The sequence below is a fragment of the Dermochelys coriacea genome, chromosome 7, assembly GCF_009764565.3.
Source record: "Dermochelys coriacea isolate rDerCor1 chromosome 7, rDerCor1.pri.v4, whole genome shotgun sequence".
NCBI classification, from domain to species: Eukaryota; Metazoa; Chordata; order Testudines; family Dermochelyidae; genus Dermochelys; species Dermochelys coriacea.
The window spans coordinates 81,507,273-81,528,944 of record NC_050074.1 but is presented as its reverse complement, the minus strand read 5'-3'; the positions used below and the strand labels follow the sequence as shown (position 1 = coordinate 81,528,944).

General features: G+C 40.1%; 1 protein-coding gene and 1 long non-coding RNA gene across 5 annotated transcripts in view; one reads left to right on the top strand and one right to left on the bottom strand.

Moving 5' to 3' along the window:
* The window catches only part of DNAJC12 (DnaJ heat shock protein family (Hsp40) member C12), a 37,719-nt gene that overhangs the window by 2,848 nt on the left and 13,199 nt on the right, over nt 1-21,672 (top strand). The window contains exons 1-2 of one of the 3 annotated variants that reach the window (XM_043519323.1): nt 11,575-11,851; nt 15,955-16,033. In XM_043519323.1, coding sequence (XP_043375258.1) covers nt 11,774-11,851; nt 15,955-16,033 — 157 coding nt within the window. In that variant the 5' untranslated portion in view covers nt 11,575-11,773. Of the gene's footprint in view, nt 1-11,574; nt 11,852-15,954; nt 16,034-21,672 lie in introns of those variants that run through there. The other 2 variants (XM_038410420.2, XM_038410421.1) reach the window with 2 other exon arrangements.
* LOC119858893 overlaps nt 4,752-21,672 on the bottom strand; it is a 33,612-nt gene continuing 16,691 nt past the window's right edge. The window contains exons 3-4 of one of the 2 annotated variants that reach the window (XR_006282866.1): nt 5,395-5,838; nt 4,752-5,246 (exon numbers count right to left, since the gene is read on the bottom strand). This is a non-coding gene — a long non-coding RNA (uncharacterized LOC119858893). Of the gene's footprint in view, nt 5,839-21,672 lie in introns of both variants that reach the window. The other variant, XR_005294044.2, reaches the window with a different exon arrangement.

The following is a 21,672-nucleotide window of genomic DNA, read 5'->3' as shown; positions in this document are numbered from 1 at the left end:
AGTCAGCGAAACAGGTGAAGCTGCCCCCGGCGAGGAAGTGGTTGCTGGCGTCCCACTTGCTGGTAAGTTTGAAGACTTTACCCTGGTCTGGTTTTACGCTTCAGGGTTTCCATGTACAACGAGTGGATGGCTGTCTTCAGGGTCCTCTCCAGCATGCCCCTGGCGCTCGGGATGACGATGGTGTTGTCATCGGATCTGATCTGTGGCACCAGGACTCCCAGCTCCTGGCGCTCCTCGCACCACTCCCAGCGGCATCCGATGAGCTTCCCCAGGCGACGTGTGGCATTGCGAGCGCGGGACCACAGCAAAGCGATGTCGCCACCGTCCCATCCAAATTCGCCATCCAGAGAACCGCTCAGGAATCTGGCGGTGTCTTGGTTGGAGGGGGCTCTGTCGATCCGCTTCTTTGTTGCATCATGGAGGGCGTTTGCTGCGATGTTCCTTACCATGGCATCGGGACACGTCAGCAGGTAGAAGGCATGGGTGATCACCGCAAAGTCACACAGGTCACCCATGCAGGGGACATTGGCACCGCCATGCCTTTGGGTGATACGGAGTCTGTTCTCAAAGCAATTCTTTGTAACAACAACTACTCACACAGAGAGAGACTCAAAACAATACTCTGTAACAACAGAAACAGCACCCAGAGACTTCCCGCCCTTTCATTGTATTTATCTCGCTTTAACAATTGTGATTAAAATAGAGATAGAGGATGTATGTGGATGGATGCTTGGTGTGGATAATAACTGAATGATCAGGGAGGTGCCAGCTTAAGAATCCAGTGTCCATTGGCTGAAGAAGGCATCAAGTGGAAATAACCAGAGGACTTTCGGAGGGCAGACTGGAATCCACCCAAAAGCCTCAAGGATGGGAGAACCAAAGAACAAGATAACATCTGGCAGCACGGAGCCATCAGGAATGTGCTATCTGCTGATTGATTCAGCAACAGCATGATGAAGCAATTCCCATAGACTGGCATAGGAAGAAATTCCTATAAATATGGACTGTAGAAAGTGAGAACTTTGGGGTCTGATTCTGCAAACCAACTTCCAGGAGCATCAGATGAGCATCTGACAAGGCCCTGCTGCCTCCTCATGTCCAGGCCACCTGGCCAGTGGCTTGGCATGAGCAACTCTAAGGCTGGTAACTATGATGACGACAACCTTGCAGAACCTGTGTGTGTATGAATGAATGTGTGAATAAATATGAAATTGATTGGAATGTTATAGCTATAACTAACTGCTTACTATGATTCTTTCAGTATTCACAATAAATGTGGCATTTTGCCTTTTCCCCTTTAACAAGATTCTGCTGATTTTTATTTTATTGGTATAACATTTCAGTCCCAGAGCACCCATGGAGTCGGCGCCTATGGTGCTCGGGGTGTGAGCACCATACGTAGGTCGATCTAATTTTAAGTGTAGACAAGGCTTTAGTCTTCATGCTTTTCCCTTTAACTTTTCTTTTCTGATACTCATTTACAAATCTACTCATCTAGTCACCTTACATGATGTTACCAAATGCCTCTTTTCCCTTCAATATATACTTCTAAATGTGGCCAATAAATGATAATTAGCCTAAACTATTCCTTGTCTGTTTGCTGAAGAGTTTGCTGTGTTCACTAACCTGAAGATGTTATCTGAGGTTAAGAAACAGACTGCATTCCTTTTTAAGGTGTCAGCTATTTGCTTTTCTGGTTTTATAGTATCTTAAAGTTTGATGAAGTTTTTGTATACGCACATATGGTGGGCTGCATGTTCATATAAACAAATTTTATTTCAGATTAGTGAGTTTGTCCAATATATCAGATAATGAGGCCATTTTACTTTAGAAAGGAGTGTGTCTCAGTTGGGCCTGCATACTAGATTCTACACTGCAATTGTGTGGATTTAAAAAAAAAAAAAAAAAAAAGCTTTTGTAGAACAACTTGGTTCTTTGTCTTATGTGTAGTGTAGAATCGTCCACTGCCATGGGGAAATATTTCCTGCTCAATTATTTTAACAGGGGTTTGATAGGGTTGCTAAAGAACATGGACAGATATTTCCAAATTTTTTCAGTATCTACTTTTAGCATAAGAACCTAAGCTTTGTGTTTAGTGTTTGATATATTTATAACTTCTCCCATAAATTAGGCCTGTTAGTGCCTCATCCAAACCCCATTGAAGTCAATGGGAGTTTTCCCACTAACTCAAGTGAGATTAGGATCAAGCCTTCTGCCTAATATAATCCTTTTAGTAGTTTAGATTTTATGCCCTTCTCTTTCTAAAGGGTCCTAAATACACACCTGGAACTGAGTGTGTAGTGTCACATCTGGAGACCACTGCCTGTCATGCTGATCAATGTTTTCTTATGTCCCGCTGGCGGTCTTTCTGTATCCATCTGTCTCTTGTTCTATACGTAGATTATATGGTCTTTGGGGGAGGAACAGTACTTTTGTTCTGTTTGTTACTCCTGGGGGAATTCTGCACTACTGCATGACTACATTATTAATGAGCTGCACATTTTTAATTTTTGTGCAGAAAAAAGCTGCTGCTGAAAAGTTGCCGCAGTTCTGCCTTTTGTACACCAGAGGGTGCTGTGGCACTAGAACACAGCAGCAGCTCCCAGTCAGCTAGGGAAGAGAGAGAGCTGCCTTCTTCACAGTGCCTGTCAGGCCAAGTCAGGAGACGGGCTATGGGGTTGCGGGGGGGGGGGCAGACAGGGGCTCATAAGGGCTAGTGAGGGAGGACAGACTGAGGCAGGAGCTGAATGGGACTGGAGGCGCAAGGCCACAGGGGGCAGGGAGGTGTATGGCCACATGGTGACGGGGGAGGAGGTGCAGCGACACATAGGGACAGCGGGTGGCTGAGTGGGCACAGAGATGCATAAGGAGAGGGGGTGGAGGGCCACATGAATATGGGGGGAGTGGGTGTCTGAGTGGAGGTGTAGGGACACATATGGACAGAGGGTGTAAGGACACATGGGGATGGGGGGAATAGGTGTCGGAGTGGGGGTGGAGGGACACGTGCCTGACTGAATGGGAGAGGCTAGGGATCAGACAGGGTCTGCATGGGGGAAGCTCCCTAGCAGTGCCTCTCCCCAAAACCTGTACCAAACTTCCCCCCCCCATACCCAACAACCCTCCAAGTTCATACCCAGGCTCCTTCCCAGCAATTATTTCCCTCTCCCTCAGCTGCTCCATTACTCCTGACCTCCCCCCAGCCTTTGCACTGCTTTTGGAGGGTGCAGGAAATATGGTTCTGTATTGTAGTTTAAATGAATTATTACTCAGAGTTCTGTATTAATATGCCTAATAAGGAATCTATTTGTTAAAAAAACATTTTCTGAATCTTTTTTGTTGTCTGTATTGTTACAGACATACTTGCCAATAGGTATTTTGAAATAAATGATCAAAAGAGTTGAAACTGGTGTGATAATATATTGTTATGTTGACAAATAAAATATGCAGAATTATTAATTTTTTGATGCAGAATTCCCCCAGGAACAGTTTGTACAGTGCCTAGCACAGTGGGGACTTGGTCCTTGACTAGGGCTCCTAGACGCTGTGATAATACAAATAATAAATGCTGACAGCAACATAGACAACAGATTTATTTCAATTTTACTCCCATATCACCTAGGGACATGAATGTTATTAAATTGCTGTTCTATCCTAACTAAACCCACTTCCTTTATCTTACTTATTGGATTCTGTGCAAAATACTGCTATCTAAATTCAAAGCAGTCTATGGGAAACAACAGAGAAATGACATTTTTACCTCTACTTCTTGTTTGCTTTTTACTAGTTTTACAAGCTCACTTTTTCTAATAAGGGCAAGTTAGTAACCAGAATGTCTCTGTTCACGATCCTAAGTTGTTCATACTACATTGTCCAGCTGTTGGGTCCCATTAAGATTCTGATGCCAATAATTGTAGGCCAGAAGCTAGGACACTGGACTGGGATTCAAGATACCTGGATTCTATTCCCAGCTTTGCCACCAATCTGTTCTGTGACCTTGGGCAAACTATTTCACCTCTCTGTTTGTCTCCCTGGCCACCCTTTGTCTGCCTTGTCTATTTAGATTGAGTTCCCCAGGGCAGGAACTGTTTCTTACTATGTTGGTATGGTGCCTACCATAATGCAGCTCAGTCTTGGAGGTGGTACTACTAATTGACATTTTCTGGTGTGTGAGAGAGAGAGGGAAGCAGATATAAGAACAGGAGAGAAAAGTTGCTTAGAATATTAGTGGATCTTTGTTTCTGCATGAGGAGACGCTTAGTGGTCTAAAATATTAGATCATCAAATATCTGATATCTCAGACCTGCATCAATAGGATATATAAACTGAGTTCCCTGCAGTTTTCTGTGTGAATTTTTCAGACCAGAACTTAACAATGGAGACGTCATGCATTGAAGAGCTCATAATTTATTTTGTAAGAGTAGGGATTTGTTCTGGTGATATGTGCCACTTTACCCTGGTTCCTAGCATTATGCAAAAATACGTGCACTACTTGGTTGCTACATTACATTGGTTACAGAAGCTGGTATTTTGAGTTTTCATGATCTGATGTCTTTTTTTTTGGATAGCTGTACATAGGAGGATCACTCCTGGTACTAGGTTGTGAACGACCATTGGATGTTCAGTAGCAAAATTATTTTTCCATCTTTGCTTAGGCACCAATTCAGGAAAGCACTGTAGCATGTGCTTAAGTCATTTTAATTCAGGAAAGCACTTATGGGTAGCTCTTATAGTTAGCTTCACTACAGTGCGACTTTAAGCATGTGTTTAAGTTAAGCATGTGCTTAAGTGCCCTTCCTGAATAGAAACACTTCTCTGAATCAGAGCCTTAGTTTGAAGGCTTCTTGGATCAGGACATCTTTTCCAAGATGTGTGTACATACCTAGGATACTGGAGATCCGATCCCTTACTGGAATCTCTGTTCTTCCACAATGCAAATATTTATAAATTAAATTATAACAGACTTTACACTGTATATTTGTGTGGATACATGATATTGTGTCTATGTTCTTGTTTCTATAGGTGAAAGCCTCTTCAGTTCTTAGACTGAGGGTAAGCATGCACAGATTTAAATTGCATTGTGCATGTGTATTTTTGTTTATATATTTCTATAGACACGTGCCCTGTGTTCAAAATATCTGAAATTCAGATAATCAGAATTTTGGAAAACCAAAATTTTGGGTTTGGGGCACACTTGTAAAATTTGCACAACTGGGGTTTGGTTAATCACAGTTGAAATAGAACAGAGGCTGTGAGAATATTCCACTGAATGCATCTGATGAATTGAGCTGTTGCTCACGAAAGCTTATGCTCAAATAAATTTGTTAGTCTCTAAAGTGCCACAAGTCCTCCTTTTCTTTTTGCGAATACAGACTAACACGGCTGCTACTCTGAAACCTGTGAAAATATTGTAATTGAAAACACAATCAGTGTTATCTTTAATTGTTGCACAGTGCCTGGGCACAACAGAGATACCACTGTGAAGGGCACCTTAAAAAAACCCCTCTATTGCTGTTTTGTTACTTTAAAATGTTGTATTATATATATTCTGAAATGTTAAAGTATTTCTTATTTGTATTTTCCTCCTGCAATGTTAATCTATATAAAAACAAAACCTGTACAGAGGAGTCGGCAAATGGTGACCAAATCAGTGCATTGACATCATCTTCCAGTTTGTTTAGCTGTTTCTGAAATGAGCTGAAGACTGATACGATACAAACAGTGTTTGCTTTAGAAAAATCAACTCTGAATTTTTAAAGACGCAGCATTGCATTTTTCCAGCAGCCTGGCTCCCTCCATTCTGGTATTGGCCCATAGTAGTCTTCATGTAAACAGCTAAATCTGGGGAGTGAAGGTTGATGTAGTTAATCTTTGTGATTGTAAACAGAAATAGTTTGTTTAAAATATGTACACACACACATGCACATATTACTGCCTAATATCACAAGCTATTAATAGAATATCTATGTCAACGTAAACATTAATTTTTATTAAATAAGACAATTACAACTCCTGGGTTGGGCACCTAGAATCTGGCCTTTTGTTTTCAGGTGTTGTTAAAGATCAGTTTTTAAAAAATTAAACTTTAAGCCAAAATTTCTCCTGTTCCTTCTTAGCCTGAAAAGTGACCTTTCTATGTATAACTCAGGTCAAATTCCAGTTGGTCATTTGATTTGTCTTAGAAAGAAAAAGGGTTTCTCATGCTCTAAAGATTTTTTTTCCCCCCTGTCATTTTTCAGAAAACTGAGAAATGGGTCCTTTCCAAAATTTTACATTCCCTTGACTAAGGACTTGTTACATGTAGTGAAATAACTAAATCTATTTTAATTCATACCTTTTTATTTTGGTGCATGCTTGTGTGTGGACACTCTTATTTTGGATTAAGAGACTCCTATTTTGATTTCAAGTCGTATTTAAATTTAGTTAAAATAATAAGGGGGAAAATAGCTGTACAGGGCTTGACTAGTGTATTTTAAAAGAATTAAAACTAGAGCAGTTATTTTGGTGCATATTTGTGTGTAAGACAAGACCTCAGTGTTCGAGTGGAACAAGTGTCTGACATATTCAAGGACACATAGGTTCTAAGGCTACATTCAAAAAATGGGTGCAAAAAATTAGGTTCCTAAATCCAAATTTAGGTCACAGTCCTTCTGTGTAAAGTTAAGTATTTGTGTGTGAGTAGTCCTACAGAAATCGTTGGTTCTGATTCAGGAAAGAATGTACTTAAATCCATCCCTATTCAGGACATCACTAACTTGAAGCATGTGCTTAAATACTATCCTGTCTAGCAAAAAGAAAAGGAGTACTTGTGGCACCTTAGAGACTAACAAATTTATTAGAGCATAAGCTTTCGTGAGCTACAGCTCCCTTCATCTGATGCATTTGGTGGAAAAAACAGAGGATAGATTTATATACACACACACAGAGAACATGAAACAATGGGTTTATCATACACACTGTAAGGAGAGTGATCACTTAAGATAAGCCATCACCAACAGCAGGGGGGGGAAGAAGGAAAACCTTTCATGGTGACAAGCAGGTAGGCTAATTCCAGCAGTTAACAAGAATATCAGAGGAACAGTGGGGGGTGGGGTGGGAGGGAGAAATACCATGGGGAAATAGTTTTACTTTGTGTAATGACTCATCCATTCCCAGTCTCTATTCAAGCCTAAGTTAATTGTATCCAGTTTGCAAATTAATTCCAATTCAGCAGTCTCTCGTTGGAGTCTGTTTTTGAAGCTTTTTTGTTGAAGTATAGCCACTATCCTTTCCAGAATCAGGGCTATATTTTGTAAACACACTTCTGTCTAAAGTCAGTGGAAGTGATCAAACTTCATACAGTTACTGTGGAAGTTCTCTACCATATGAGGACAACCAAAACACAGAGAAAATATGTAAATAAAGGTAATACAAAATTAAAGCTAGCAAGTACAGTGCATGACATTAAAAATTCTTTCATAATCACACTTCTTGTGCCTTGTTTTGGTTTTGAGTTTTTTTTGTTTTGTTTTAAATATATCTACAGTTAAAGATTTCAGTCCTCCTCCTCCACTGATCCTTCTTTAAGAAAAATAGCCACTGAAGTTCCATTTCATGAGACAGGCTCAGTTCATGAGTCTTATTTGGTAAACGAATGGAAATAAACTATTTGGAACTACAAAATACAGAATTACGCATACTAGATTTTCTTGTTTGTGCATGAAAGGCCAAATCATGGCAAAACTCCCATTGCATTCACTGGAACCTGGATTGAACCCTGTTAATTCACATACAAGTAATACTGTGTAAACAATATTGGAGATAACATTCTGTTCGTAATTGGCGAGTACAGAATTACAAATATGAGACTTCGTCATCTATGCTAAATATGTACACTTATTTAGAAGTGTAAACTATGTAAACAGATTTGTAGGTAACATTTTGTAACTGAATGGCAAAACTTCATTTAGATCTTACTATTTCCTGGTCTGTGTTGTTTTACTTTGATAACACTGTGTACATCTTAACAATATTTTTCTCTTTCATATCCTTTGTATTCATTACCCCGGGACAGATTCTGCCATCCTTACTTATGTTGAGTAGTACCTTACTCCAGGAGTAGCCCTACTGAAATCTGGGACTACTCATCAAGTAAGATACTACTTATCCTGAGTAGGATATTTCCACCTATATGTGTGTGTTAATATGTTATGCTGAACTATCTTAAAGGGGTAGATTATTCCCATCTCTAATGTAGGCATATAGGGGAGAGGGTGAGAGTAAGGATTCTCCCCCACCCCCATACATGGCTACGAAATGAGTAGTTACATAAGCAAACTTAGAGCAGGTGGAAGCTGCGCATCAAAAACAGACATCCCCTAAGGTAGAAGTGAGTCAGGCAGGAGTAGGTAGAGCCATAGCTGTCTCCTGACCCAAATGTGCTGACCAGCAGAACTGACTGGTCACAGGATGGGCATATTGATCAAGTCTCCCATTATGTCAGGGAGTTTGTTTACAACCAATAAATGTTATCTCCAGCATAAAGATATTGGGTACTTTTGGCCAAGCCAAACCAAACCTGAGTGGCGCTGTGACCCTGTGCACCTAGTTGCAACCTCACTTAGATTTGAAGGGGATGAGTGTAGGGGCTTATGGGCCACTGCGATGATCACACTAAATGAGCAGGGAATGCCTGAGAGGGGAGGAGGAGGGTCAGGCGTAGGGGGAAAATCTATAGCCCCCCCCCATCTTACATGGCTCTCTGCAACCCCTAATCAGCTTCTCTTTAGGCTTTATTAGCAAATTGAGTACTACCACAACTCTCCTTTAAATTAATTTGAAAATGTTGTTGGTCAGTATGATGGTGGGAAGTATGCTACAGGTTAATAAAGAGATGCTGTAAATTACTCCTCACAGTGGAAACTTGAGAGAGAAGGTGCTTTTTCTGTGGTATGATGGTTCCTGGGAGCTACTGCACCTATGCATTGTCCCTCACAGATGGCACAGTTTAGTCCTCAATAATTACTAATGTGTGCAGCATTCCATATTTAAACATTTACTAAAGATTTTCACCAAGAGAGCCTTTTCTTTATTATTACTGTTTGGTTCTCTACATCAGCGGTTCTCAACCAGGGTCTGAGGCCCCGGATGGGTGGTGAGCAGGTTTCAGGGGGTCCGCCAAGCAGGGCCAGCACTAGACTCACTGGGGCCCAGGGCAGAAAGCCAAAGCTCCACTTTTCCGAGCCCCACCACCCGGGCCTGAAGCTGAAGCCTGAGCAGCTTAGCTACGCAGGGCCCACTGTGGCATGGGGCCCTGGACAATTGCCCTGCTTACTACCCCTTAATGTCGGCCCTGGTTTTTATATTCAGAAAAACAGTTTTTGTGGCACAGATGGGCCATGGAGTTTTTATAGTATGTTGGGGGTGGGGGGAGTGCCTCAGAAAGAAAAAGGTTGAGAACTCCTGCTCTACATCCTTCATTTGGGAACTGGGAAGCAATTTTTCAGAACTGTTGATTTCTTCCAACTATTTTTAAAAAAACAAAACAGAGTTTTCAGACTTCTCCTGAGGAGCTATATTTGTGATTTTAACACACTCAAATGTTTTCAATATTGATTCATGATTTGAAATTAATGTTGTGTTGTAATTGAATTAATATTTCCTTCTCTCTGTACCATATCTACAATTCCCTATCCTAATAAACTTTCTGAATGTACAATAAAAAAAACTCAGGAAACTCTAACAATGAAACCACCTTTAGTAAGTTATGGTTGTGGAAGAACATCTGTTAATTTATAGTAAGACAATTTTACTTCTATAGTTATAAAATACCATAGTTAAGGTTTCATAAACAACACTAAATCTGCCTCTGGATCCTTTGCCATCCTCTACCTAAACATTTATATTTATATTTCTAGCATGGGCTGCTAAGCCTACTAAGGAACCGTATGCAAAAACAACATAAAATAGTGACTACATTAATTTATTTCACAGAAATTGTGTGTTTTAAAAGCAATATTTTATGCTATTAAACATCTTGGGATACAAAGTTCTTACAGAAAAAGGGACAAACGAAACAAAAAAAGAAAAATGAGGTTCTTAGTTCACCCAATCCTGCAAAGCCTCATGCACATATAGAGAGTCCAGTGGAGGGCAATGAAAATGATTAGGGGGCTGGGGTACATGACGTATGAGGAGAGGCTGAGGGAACTGGGCTTATTTAGTCTGCAGAAGAGAAGAGTGAGGGGGATTTGATAACAGCCTTCAACTACCTGAAGGGGGGTTCCAAAGAGGATGGAGCTAGGCTCCAGATGGTGGCAGATGACAGAACAAGGAGCAATGGTCTCAAGTTGCAGTGGGGGAGGTCTAGGATGGATATAAAGAAAAACTACAGTATTTCACTAGCAGGTGGTGAAGCACTGGAATGGGTTACCTAGGGAGGTGGTGGAATTTTCATCTCTAGAGGTTTCTAAGGCCCAGCTTGGATGATTTAGTTGTGGTTGGTCCTGCTTTGAGTAGGGGGTTGGACTAGATGACCTCCTGAGGTAAGGTGACCAGATGTCCCAATTTTATAGGGACAGTCTTGATTTTTGGGTCTTTTTCTTATATAGGCTCCTATTACCCCACACCCCGTTCTGATTTTTCACCCTATCCTGAGGTCTCTTCCAACCCTAATAATCTATGATTCTATAACATGCTTAATTTTACATATGAAAGCAACGGGCCTTATTACATGTATAAAGTTGGGCACATATCTGTGAGTCTTTGTCAGATGGAGGCCTTGATCATTAATCTTATTTTAAACCTGAAGAATTTAATAACACTTGACAGTAAAATGGGTTAAAAGAAAAGTATATGCATTTAACTCCCAAGAAACACAACTTGCAAGGCATTCTCAATTAGAGGTTTAAAGATCTCCACCAAGAATCTCTTAATTACTCACTCTTGAGAAATCAGAAAGTCCCAACAGTCACCATAACCAAAGAGTGAGTACTTTACATTGTCTTCAAATAGTCTTAACATTATAGAATACAGAATTGACACAAAAAAGCCTAAAACTGTGAATGCGATGGTAGTTAATTAATTTTCCTAGCCTGTGTGTTCCTGGAAATATCAAGATGAAATCCTGGCCCTACTGAAGTCAGTGGCAAAACTCTTAATGAATTCAGTGGGTCTGGGATTTCATTCTGAGAAAGTTAGCAATCCTGTGATCATAATTTAAAGTAATTGCTATGCTTTTCCATGCTTGATGCACGTTTTTCCCTTGCTAAAATTGAGGCAAAATTTACAATTTATAGCAGAAGAAAAATTTGTTTTAGGAGATTTAGGGCCCACTCCAGCAAAACACTTAAGCATATACATAGTCTCACTGAAATCAGTAGAAGTACTCCTGCTTAAAATTAAGCCTATGCATAAATCATAGCATGATCCAGGCCTAAAATGATAGTGAGATTTTATTTGGTATCCTGAATGCTTTGCAGTCTGAAGAGGCAGATCATACAGTTGAATAATATTTAAATTACCTTGAAAACTACAAATCCCAGAGAACATTGCAGATACCAGGGTTGTGCAATGTTACAGTCCTCCTGTAAAGAACCAATGACAAACAGAGAATTCAGGAATCTCAGATGACATCTCAGTGTATTAAAAAGCGCTGTAGGGAGCCCTAAACCAGACTGCAAAAAGCAGTTTTCCCTGGGCTACATTTAAACAATCCTATAAGCTTTCTATTGACAGTTTATACTTTCCTCTTGGTGCGCATCAGCTGTTGGGGAAAAAAGCTGTTTGACTAGTCCAAATGGATGCAATTTTGAACTGCAATCTGGATGATATAGAAGATTATTACATCTTGCTAGGATGTGATGAACTATCCACGGTAAAACAGTAATTCTGTTTTCTTTGCCATGTTAACGATAGTTTGGTTTTGGTTTTGTATGCTTTCAAGGGGAGTTTGACGTTAATGTTTATCTGTGAATGTATGATTTTTTGAAATGCAACATGTACCTGCTCTCTTACCTACATAATATCTTTGAATTTCTCTTCCTCTATTAATCTCAGTAACTGATTTCTTTGACGCAATTAAGCTTTTAGAATATAGTTCATAGTAAAGATGCTCTGTAATACAAAGCTGTATTGTAACATCTTGAATAGCTTATTTTTAATGTAAATAATATTTTGTTTATTAAGTTAGTTCCATTGTGGTGTCAGAATGCACTTTGAAACACTTGTAAAATATTATTTGTAGGCTGTTATACAATATATTGATGTTTTTAAAAGGTGGCAGCAGATAAGTATTGTCAGTGCAACTAATATAAGAAAGGTGAAAATGTTCTCCTCTTTGTCAGTAATTGGTAATAATTTTCAGTTTCTAAGATAATCATATATCACTTTTGGAAAAATATAGCCATTGCTTGGGAGAAAAAAATGAATGTGTTTAAAACAAACAAACAAACCCCACCCTAGCCCCTCCTGTCCTATCCCAAAATAATGATGTTCAAATGCTAGTTTTCTAGACTCACTTTGGTAGCAGTTGCATGTCATCTCATACCTTAGGATAAAATCTATCTCAAAAGCTGTTGGATGATTGTAACTAAAACAAGAGTTCCTCTACTTCCTAAAGTTGTCCTACATTACATTTTCTAATTATGTACATTCAGGAACATGCTAAAATTTTAAAACTAGCTTCTGTGTCAATTGAAGTAATACTGGGTGTTAGACTTTTTGTTTTCTAATATTTCTGCTAAAATTGTTAATATATATGGGTTAAATGCTTTGTTCTGCAAATGTAATAAAATACTCTACCAATATTTTATCACTAATATAGACAAAAGTCCTTGATGTGCACCAAAATACATATGTAAATATAATCAGAAAAATACAGAATTCTTAATTTATTATTGAAAACAAGTTTAAGTATTTTCTGAGAGGAGTTTTAATACATCCCAGCAGGTGGCAGTACTAATTTTAATTTTAATTTTTTTTATTTTAGCTTTTTTCAGCTTTTTTTTTAACAGATGAAAAAAGTTAATGCATTAATTCTGTTTTATAGTCTAGGAAAAAGATGCAAATTTCAAGCACATATTGTAAACCCTTTTTAAAGTTACTTTGAAGTGAAAAATAATGTGCTGTAATAACTGCTTACTGGTTCTGAAAAGTAATCTGTTACACATTATTTATTCAGAGAAGCAACCAATACCTTTTGTTTATTGTTGCCTTGTGAGTATGAGTTGTATATGTGAGATTGTGACTCTTTTGAGTACCACTGTTACATGCCAATAGGAAAAACATATTTTTTTGTATTTTTAAAACATGGTAATATTTTCAACATTTAAAATATAATTTGTATAATAAAATTGTCACCTAATGAAAATATATTGAAAATATGGTTTAAATATTTATAGCAATATAGGCTCCCGTGCTTTCTCTTTCATGCATGTACAGTGGCAAGCCTACTCCTGCAGATCCCAGCTTGGGCCTTGATCCTGAAAGATGCTGAGTACTCTGATTCCAATTTAGCAAAGCACTTGAGCACATGAGTAGTTCCATTCATTTCAGTAAAAAGAAAAGGAGTACTTGTGGCACCTTAGAGACTAACAAATTTATTTGAGCATAAGCTTTCGTGAGCTACAGCTCACTTCATCGGATGCATTTGGTGGAAAATACAGAGGGGAGATTTATATACATACACAGAGAACATGAAACAATGGGTTTTATCATACACACTGTAAGGAGAGTGATCACTTAAGATGAGCCATCACCAGCAGCAGGGGGGGGAAAGGAGGAAAACCTTTCATGGTGACAAGCAAGGTAGGCCATTTCCAGCAGTTAACAAGAACATCTGAGGAACGGTGGGGTGGGGTGGGGTGGGGGGGGGAAATAACATGGGGAAATAGTTTTTCTTTGTGTAATGACTCATCCATTCCCAGTCTCTATTCAAGCCTAAGTTAATTATATCCAATTTGCAAATTAATTCCAATTCAGCAGTCTCTGGTTGGAGTCTGTTTTTGAACTTTTTTGTTGAAGGATAGCCACCCTCAAGTCTGTAATCGAGTGACCGGAGAGATTGAAGTGTTCTCCAACTGGTTTTTGAATGTTATAATTCTTGACGTCTGATTTGTGTCCATTTATTCTTTTACGTAGAGACTGTCCAGTTTGACCAATGTACATGGCAGAGGGGCATTGCTGGCACATGATGGCATATATCACATTGGTAGATGTGCAGGTGCACAAGCCTCTGATAGTGTGGCTGATGTGATTAGGTCCTATGATGGTGTCCCCTGAATAGATATGTGGACAGAGTTGGCAACGGGCTTTGTTATTTCTCCCCCCCACCTCACCCCCCACCGTTCCTCAGATGTTCTTGTTAACTGCTGGAAATGGCCGACCTTGCTTGTCACCATGAAAGGTTTTCCTCCTTTCCCCCACCTGCTGCTGGTGATGGCTCATCTTAAGTGATCACTCTCCTTACAGTGTGTATGATAAAACCCATTGTTTCATGTTCTCTGTGTGTGTATATAAATCTCCCCTCTGTATTTTCCACCAAATGCATCCGATGAAGTGAGCTGTAGCTCACGAAAGCTTATGCTCAAATAAATTTGTTAGTCTCTAAGGTGCCACAAGTACTCCTTTTCTTTTTGCGAATACAGACTAACACGGCTGCTACTCTGAAACCATTCATTTCAGTGGAATTGCTCATGTAGTTAAAGATGACTGTGTGGTTTGCTGGATCAGGGCCAGCGTACTCAGCCCCTTGCAGTATCAATCCTCAAGGGAGTGGAGGAACTGAAGGGGGCAGAGGCATGACAGGGCAGTGCAGCAAAATGCTTCCATCAAGAAGCCCCTTGCATCTCATGAATCTGCAGGTTTGAGAGAGAGGGATGGTCAAATCTATAGCCTCCTACATCAGGAAGTGTTATTTCAGTTTAGAGGAGTCCCAGACTCCTTACTTGGTAAAATCTATTACTCTCTCTCTATATCTTGATATTTTTCCTTAGCTTATTTTTTTTATCTACAGTGTCATTTAAAATCCCTGCATATAAATCGTTTTTAGAGATGTATTGGTAACTAGTCTCTCTGCTGAGTACCTAGTTCCAACAATCTGTATGTAATTGCAGGTTTTTAAAAAATTCATAATTTATTAGATTTAAAAACTGAAGACACCATACTAATGTGTATACATACAAAGAGTAATAGGGTGCAACAATGCAAAGTGTAAAATCTGTAAAAGCACGATAGATGTCTGTTGTTTTTCAGGCAACTTGCTCAGTGAAATTGGACTGACTAGTTGAATGACACAATATTTTGCTTTAAAATAAAATCACATAATTCTTAATTCTCAATAATTCTCAGTTGTTAAAGGGAATGAAGGGGTGGGCTAGGGATTTTCCCAAACTGAGTAATTATCTAATCTATCTATCTATATTTGGTTAAATAGTAACTTGCTACAAGATGTTATCAGAGTTTGAGTTTCACTGGAATAGCATGTTTTAGCTGCCTGGAGCTAAATTGAGGATGCACTAAAAGCCTTAAATTGGTCCCCAATTCCAGTTTGTTGCTGAATGAGTCTTTAGTCAGCCTGTTTCTAAAGAGTTGAACTATCATTAAAATGCTGCATTGGCATAGCTATATAGTTGCGCTGCTGTAGCACTTTAATGAATTCTCCTGTCAGCATAGTTAATCCACCTCCCCACAAGTCTTGCAAGTGTGAACCTTTACTTATAGTTTTCTTAAAACCAAAGCGTACAGTTATGGAAAAATACATGTTCATGAAGAAAAGGGTAAAGACGGGAGTATAGAGAACAAAATTAAATTAGTGACACAGCTGTCAGATGGTTCTTGTTATATATTTTGATTATAAAGGATCTTGTAAAATCAAGGGAGCAAACACCCTCCTCCCAGTTTCCCCCCGCCCAAAAGCCCAATCCCCAAAACCTTTGTATGTGTTTATTTATGTATTTTAAATGTTGATATTCTATTTAGGTTGAACAAATTCTTGCAGAGTTTAAGGTTAAAGCCCTTGAGTGTCACCCTGACAAACATCCTGGAAACCCTAAAGCTGGTATGTAGTCTTTTCTATTTAAAAACAATCTATTGTCTTAAATTATAATTAAGGCATTGCATGCAGCCTAAAAGCCATCAGTAAATACTGTTTCCCATTTTAATATTCTATAATTTTTACATATATGGAATGTACTCTCTTAAATGTCAAGCCTTAATATTTTGCTGTCATGCTTACATAATCATGGATATTAGAACATGAAGACAATTGTTTGATTATCTAGTCCAGGAGTTGTCAAAATTTTGTATAGGATGATGCACATTTTAAACCAGAGATTGTCTTGTGGACCACATCCCCTCCCATGCATGATTGCATGCACTATCTCCTCTCTAAGTGGGAATCAAATGACATATTTGGGTTAACTACAATAATTGCTCACATGAAAAGTAACATTAGGAAAATATTTAATGTATTTTAGCTTCTTTTAACGTAAGTTAGCAGCTGGAAATAAGGAGGACCCAGCACAATGTGACAGGCCAGCTCTCCGCAGAAGAACAACAAACATCAGAAATTGTGGAAATGCTGTCTGTCACGCAAATACACCTCTACCCCGATATAACGCTGTCCTCGGGAGCCAAAAAATCTTATCGCGTTATAGGTGAAACCGCGTTATATTGAACTTGCTTTGATCCACCAGAGCGCGCAGCCCCCCCCGGGAGTGCTGCTTTACCACATTATATCTGAATTCATGTTATATCGGGTAGCGTTACATCGGGGTAGAGGTGTAATCTTAACCTTGCCCCCATAGCAGTGCCTTGAGGAAAAACCGGATACTCTGAGACAGATTTATGTATCCATAGCCAACAGGGTCACTGTCATCAATGACCATAAACAATTTGAATACTTACTCTGGCCTTCTTTATGTCTATACAAAATGCACAGAAAAAAAATAAGATAAACAGTATATTGAAAGTGATCATTCCCTACTCTTCATTAAGTTTCCACGTATCACCAAATGTGTTGTTGAACACTGAACTAGTGCATCTATGTGTACAAACATCATAGGCCCAGATAATGGAAATTATAGTACATGGAAAAACTCCCAAAACAAAGATTAATTTGATGACAGAGTGCATCACTTAATATTGGACATGTTTGTATTAAACCAGTTATAACAAGACAGTGCTCTGTGATGCACATTTCTGATACTCCATCCAAAAACTTTGAGGCTGATTCTGCCTCCTGCTACTCATACTGAAATCAGTGGGACTATTCTTAGAGTGAGGGACTACATGATGACTGGGATTTTCAAAGTGGTTTAAGGAAATTAGGCACCCAAATCCTTTTGAAATTCCCACTCCCTTAGGCCCCTTTGAAAATCCTAGCCCATATGAGTAAGGGGAGCAGAAGCAGGACCTCTTCTCCCAGTTTAAAATATTCTCAGCTATAGACTACTGAGTTCTTAAAGCCCTTTGAAAGTATTATTGCAGAATAATTAAATCAAATGTTCCATTTCAGTTAATGCACAAAAATGCCTATTCAAATTTTCTCTCAGTTTAATTGGAGGCACACTGACAAACATAGTGGTAGCAACCACACAGGAGATGAAAGTTCAGGATTCTTGCTTGCACCCTTCTCCCAAAATAGTAAAGGCACTACACCCAAGAGGATGAAAGAGTATTCACTGTCTACTAACACCTTCAGATGTCTTGAGAGTGGTATTAAGTTGCACTTAGCTCTTCTTGGCTTTCTGAAATGAGTCAAGGACCCCATCAAATTGATGGGGGAATAAAAAATAAAATGGAGTGTAATTCTTCATTTTGAGAGAGCCTGAGACAGATCCCTCCAAAATTTGTTGAAGAGTCCACCTTTTACAAAATGATCTTAAATCCTACTTTCCAAAATATATTTAAACATACTTGAAAGAGCAACTGGATAACAGGACCAAATTCTTCCGTAAATAAACTGAGGCTACCCCATTGACTTCAGTGAGGAGGCAGGGGCATAAGTGAGACCCAAATCTGGTCCATTGCTTGGAATTTTTAGTGTTAAATTGAAGTAAAAACAGATCATTTTTAAAAAAGGGAGCCCAAGACCCAAATAGTGGAGCAGTCTTGTGTATTAAAAGCAAACAGTTTATGCTTCATTTACTTGAACAGTCTACTAAATGCCTTACATTTTCACAGTACAGTAAACATTTAATTTGTCTGATTCATTTCAATTCCAGCGTATTAAAAATAATCATCAAACCAGACTGCTTTTTATCTCCCCAAAACTGGTCACAACGGAAAAAAGAAACAGAATTAAGAAAAAAAATCCTGTATGTTGTTTGATTTATGCTTATCAGCTTTGGTTAGTGTTTGAGTTCAGCATATTTCAAAAGAAGTCTCTACTATAAACTGGAATAAATGAATAATAATAGTAAGCCACTCTAATAAGGGTGACTCATAGATAAAATGTAAATCTTTGTAACCTTTACACAAATAGTAACACACAGCTGTATCCTTAACAACCATTTTCTAAAGAAATTTTCTAAATGCATCCGATGAAGTGAGCTGTAGCTCACGAAAACTTATGCTCAAATAAATTTCATAGAATCATAGAATATCAGGGTTGGAAGGGACCCCAGAAGGTCATCTAGTCCAACCCCCTGCTCAAAGCAGGACCAAGTCCCAGTTAAATCATCCTAGCCAGGGCTTTGTCAAGCCTGACCTTAAAAACCTCTAAGGAAGGAGATTCTACCACCTCCCTAGGTAACGCATTCCAGTGTTTCACCACCCTCTTAGTGAAAAAGTTTTTCCTAATATCCAATCTAAACCTCCCCCATTGCAACTTGAGACCATTACTCCTCGTTCTGTCATCTGCTACCATTGAGAACAGTCTAGAGCCATCCTCTTTGAAACCCCCTTTCAGGTAGTTGAAAGCAGCTATCAAATCCCCCCTCATTCTTCTCTTCTGCAGACTAAACAATCCCAGCTCCCTCAGCCTCTCCTCATAAGTCATGTGCTCTAGACCCCTAATCATTTTTGTTGCCCTTCGCTGTACTCTTTCCAATTTATCCACATCCTTCTTGTAGTGTGGGGCCCAAAACTGGACACAGTACTCCAGATGAGGCCTCACCAGTGTCGAATAGAGGGGAACGATCACGTCCCTCGATCTGCTCGCTATGCCCCTACTTATACATCCCAAAATGCCATTGGCCTTCTTGGCAACAAGGGCACACTGCTGACTCATATCCAGCTTCTCGTCCACTGTCACCCCTAGGTCCTTTTCCGCAGAACTGCTGCCGAGCCATTCGGTCCCTAGTCTGTAGCGGTGCATTGGATTCTTCCATCCTAAGTGCAGGACCCTGCACTTATCCTTATTGAACCTCATTAGATTTCTTTTGGCCCAATCTTCCAATTTGTCTAGGTCCTTCTGTATCCTATCCCTCCCCTCCAGCGTATCTACCACTCCTCCCAGTTTAGTATCATCCGCAAATTTGCTGAGAGTGCAATCCACACCATCCTCCAGATCATTTATGAAGATATTGAACAAAACGGGCCCCAGGACCGACCCCTGGGGCACTCCACTTGACACCGGCTGCCAACTAGACATGGAGCCATTGATCACTACCCGTTGAGCCCGACAATCTAGCCAGCTTTCTACCCACCTTATAGTGCATTCATCCAGCCCATACTTCCTTAACTTGCTGACAAGAATGCTGTGGGAGACCGTGTCAAAAGCTTTGCTAAAGTCAAGAAACAATACATCCACTGCTTTCCCTTCATCCACAGAACCAGTAATCTCATCATAAAAGGCGATTAGATTAGTCAGGCATGACCTTCCCTTGGTGAATCCATGCTGACTGTTCCTGATCACTTTCCTCTCCTCTAAGTGCTTCAGGATTGATTCTTTGAGGACCTGCTCCATGATTTTTCCAGGGACTGAGGTGAGGCTGACCGGCCTGTAGTTCCCAGGATCCTCCTTCTTCCCTTTTTTAAAGATGGGCACTACATTAGCCTTTTTCCAGTCATCCGGGACTTCCCCCGTTCGCCACGAGTTTTCAAAGATAATGGCCAAGGGCTCTGCAATCACAGCCGCCAATTCCCTCAGCACTCTCGGATGCAATTCGTCCGGCCCCATGGACTTGTGCACGTCCAGCTTTTCTAAATAGTCCCTAACCACCTCTATCTCTACAGAGGGCTGGCCATCTCTTCCCCATTTTGTGATGCCCAGCACAGCAGTCTGGGAGCTGACCTTGTTAGTGAAAACAGAGGCAAAAAAAGCATTGAGTACATTAGCTTTTTCCACATCCTCTGTCACTAGCTTGCCTCCCTCATTCAGTAAGGGGCCCACACTTTCCTTGGCTTTCTTCTTGTTGCCAACATACCTGAAGAAAACCCTTCTTGTTACTCTTGACATCTCTTGCTAGCTGCAGCTCCAGGTGCGATTTGGCCCTCCTGATATCTTTCCTACATGCCCGAGCAATATTTTTATACTCTTCCCTGGTCATATGTCCAACCTTCCACTTCTTGTAAGCTTCTTTTTTATGTTTAAGATCCGCTAGGATTTCACCATTAAGCCAAGCTGGTCGCCTGCCATATTTACTATTCTTTCGACTCATCGGGATGGTTTGTCCCTGTAACCTCAACAGGGATTCCTTGAAATACAGCCAGCTCTCCTGGACTCCCTTCCCTTTCATGTTAGTCCCCCAGGGGATCCTGGCCATCTGTTCCCTGAGGGAGTCAAAGTCTGCTTTCCTGAAGTCCAGGGTCCGTATCCTGCTGCTTACCTTTCTTCCCTGCGTCAGGATCCTGAACTCAACCAACTCATGGTCACTGCCTCCCAGATTCCCATCCACTTTTGCTTCCCCCACTAATTCTACCCGGTTTGTGAGCAGCAGGTCAAGAAAAGCGCTCCCCCTAGTTGGCTCCCCTAGCACTTGCACCAGGAAATTGTCCCCTACGCTTTCCAAAAACTTCCTGGATTGTCTATGCACCGCTGTATTGCTCTCCCAGCAGATATCAGGAAAATTAAAGTCACCCATGAGAATCAGGGCATGCGATCTAGTAGCTTCCGTGAGTTGCCGGAAGAAAGCCTCATCCACCTCATCCCCCTGGTCCGGTGGTCTATAGCAGACTCCCACCATGACATCACTCTTGTTGCACACACTTCTAAACTTAATCCAGAGACACTCAGGTTTTTCCACAGTTTTGTACCGGAGCTCTGAGCAGTCATACTGCTCCCTTACATACAGTGCTACTCCCCCACCTTTTCTGCCCTGCCTGTCCTTCCTGAACAGTTTATAACCATCCATGACTGTACTCCAGTCATGTGAGTTTTCCCACCAAGTCTCTGTTATTCCAATCACGTCATAATTCCTTGACATCACCAGGACCTCCAGTTCTCCCTGCTTGTTTACAAGGCTTTGTGCATTTGTATATAAGCACTTTGTTAGTCTCTAAGGTGCCACAAGTACTCCTTTTCTTTTTGCGAATACAGACTAACATGGCTGCTACTCTGAAACCTGTCATTTTCTAAAGAATTTTTGCTCCTGCAAGAGAAATAAGAGATCTTATTCACACGATCTGGAATTTAAGTTAATATCTTATTATACCCACAAAAGATGTGAGGTTAAGCAATGCCGTTAGCTAACCTGTACTATGCTATGTTAAGATTCTTCTGCTTGCTGCTCAGATAATATAATTATGCTTCCT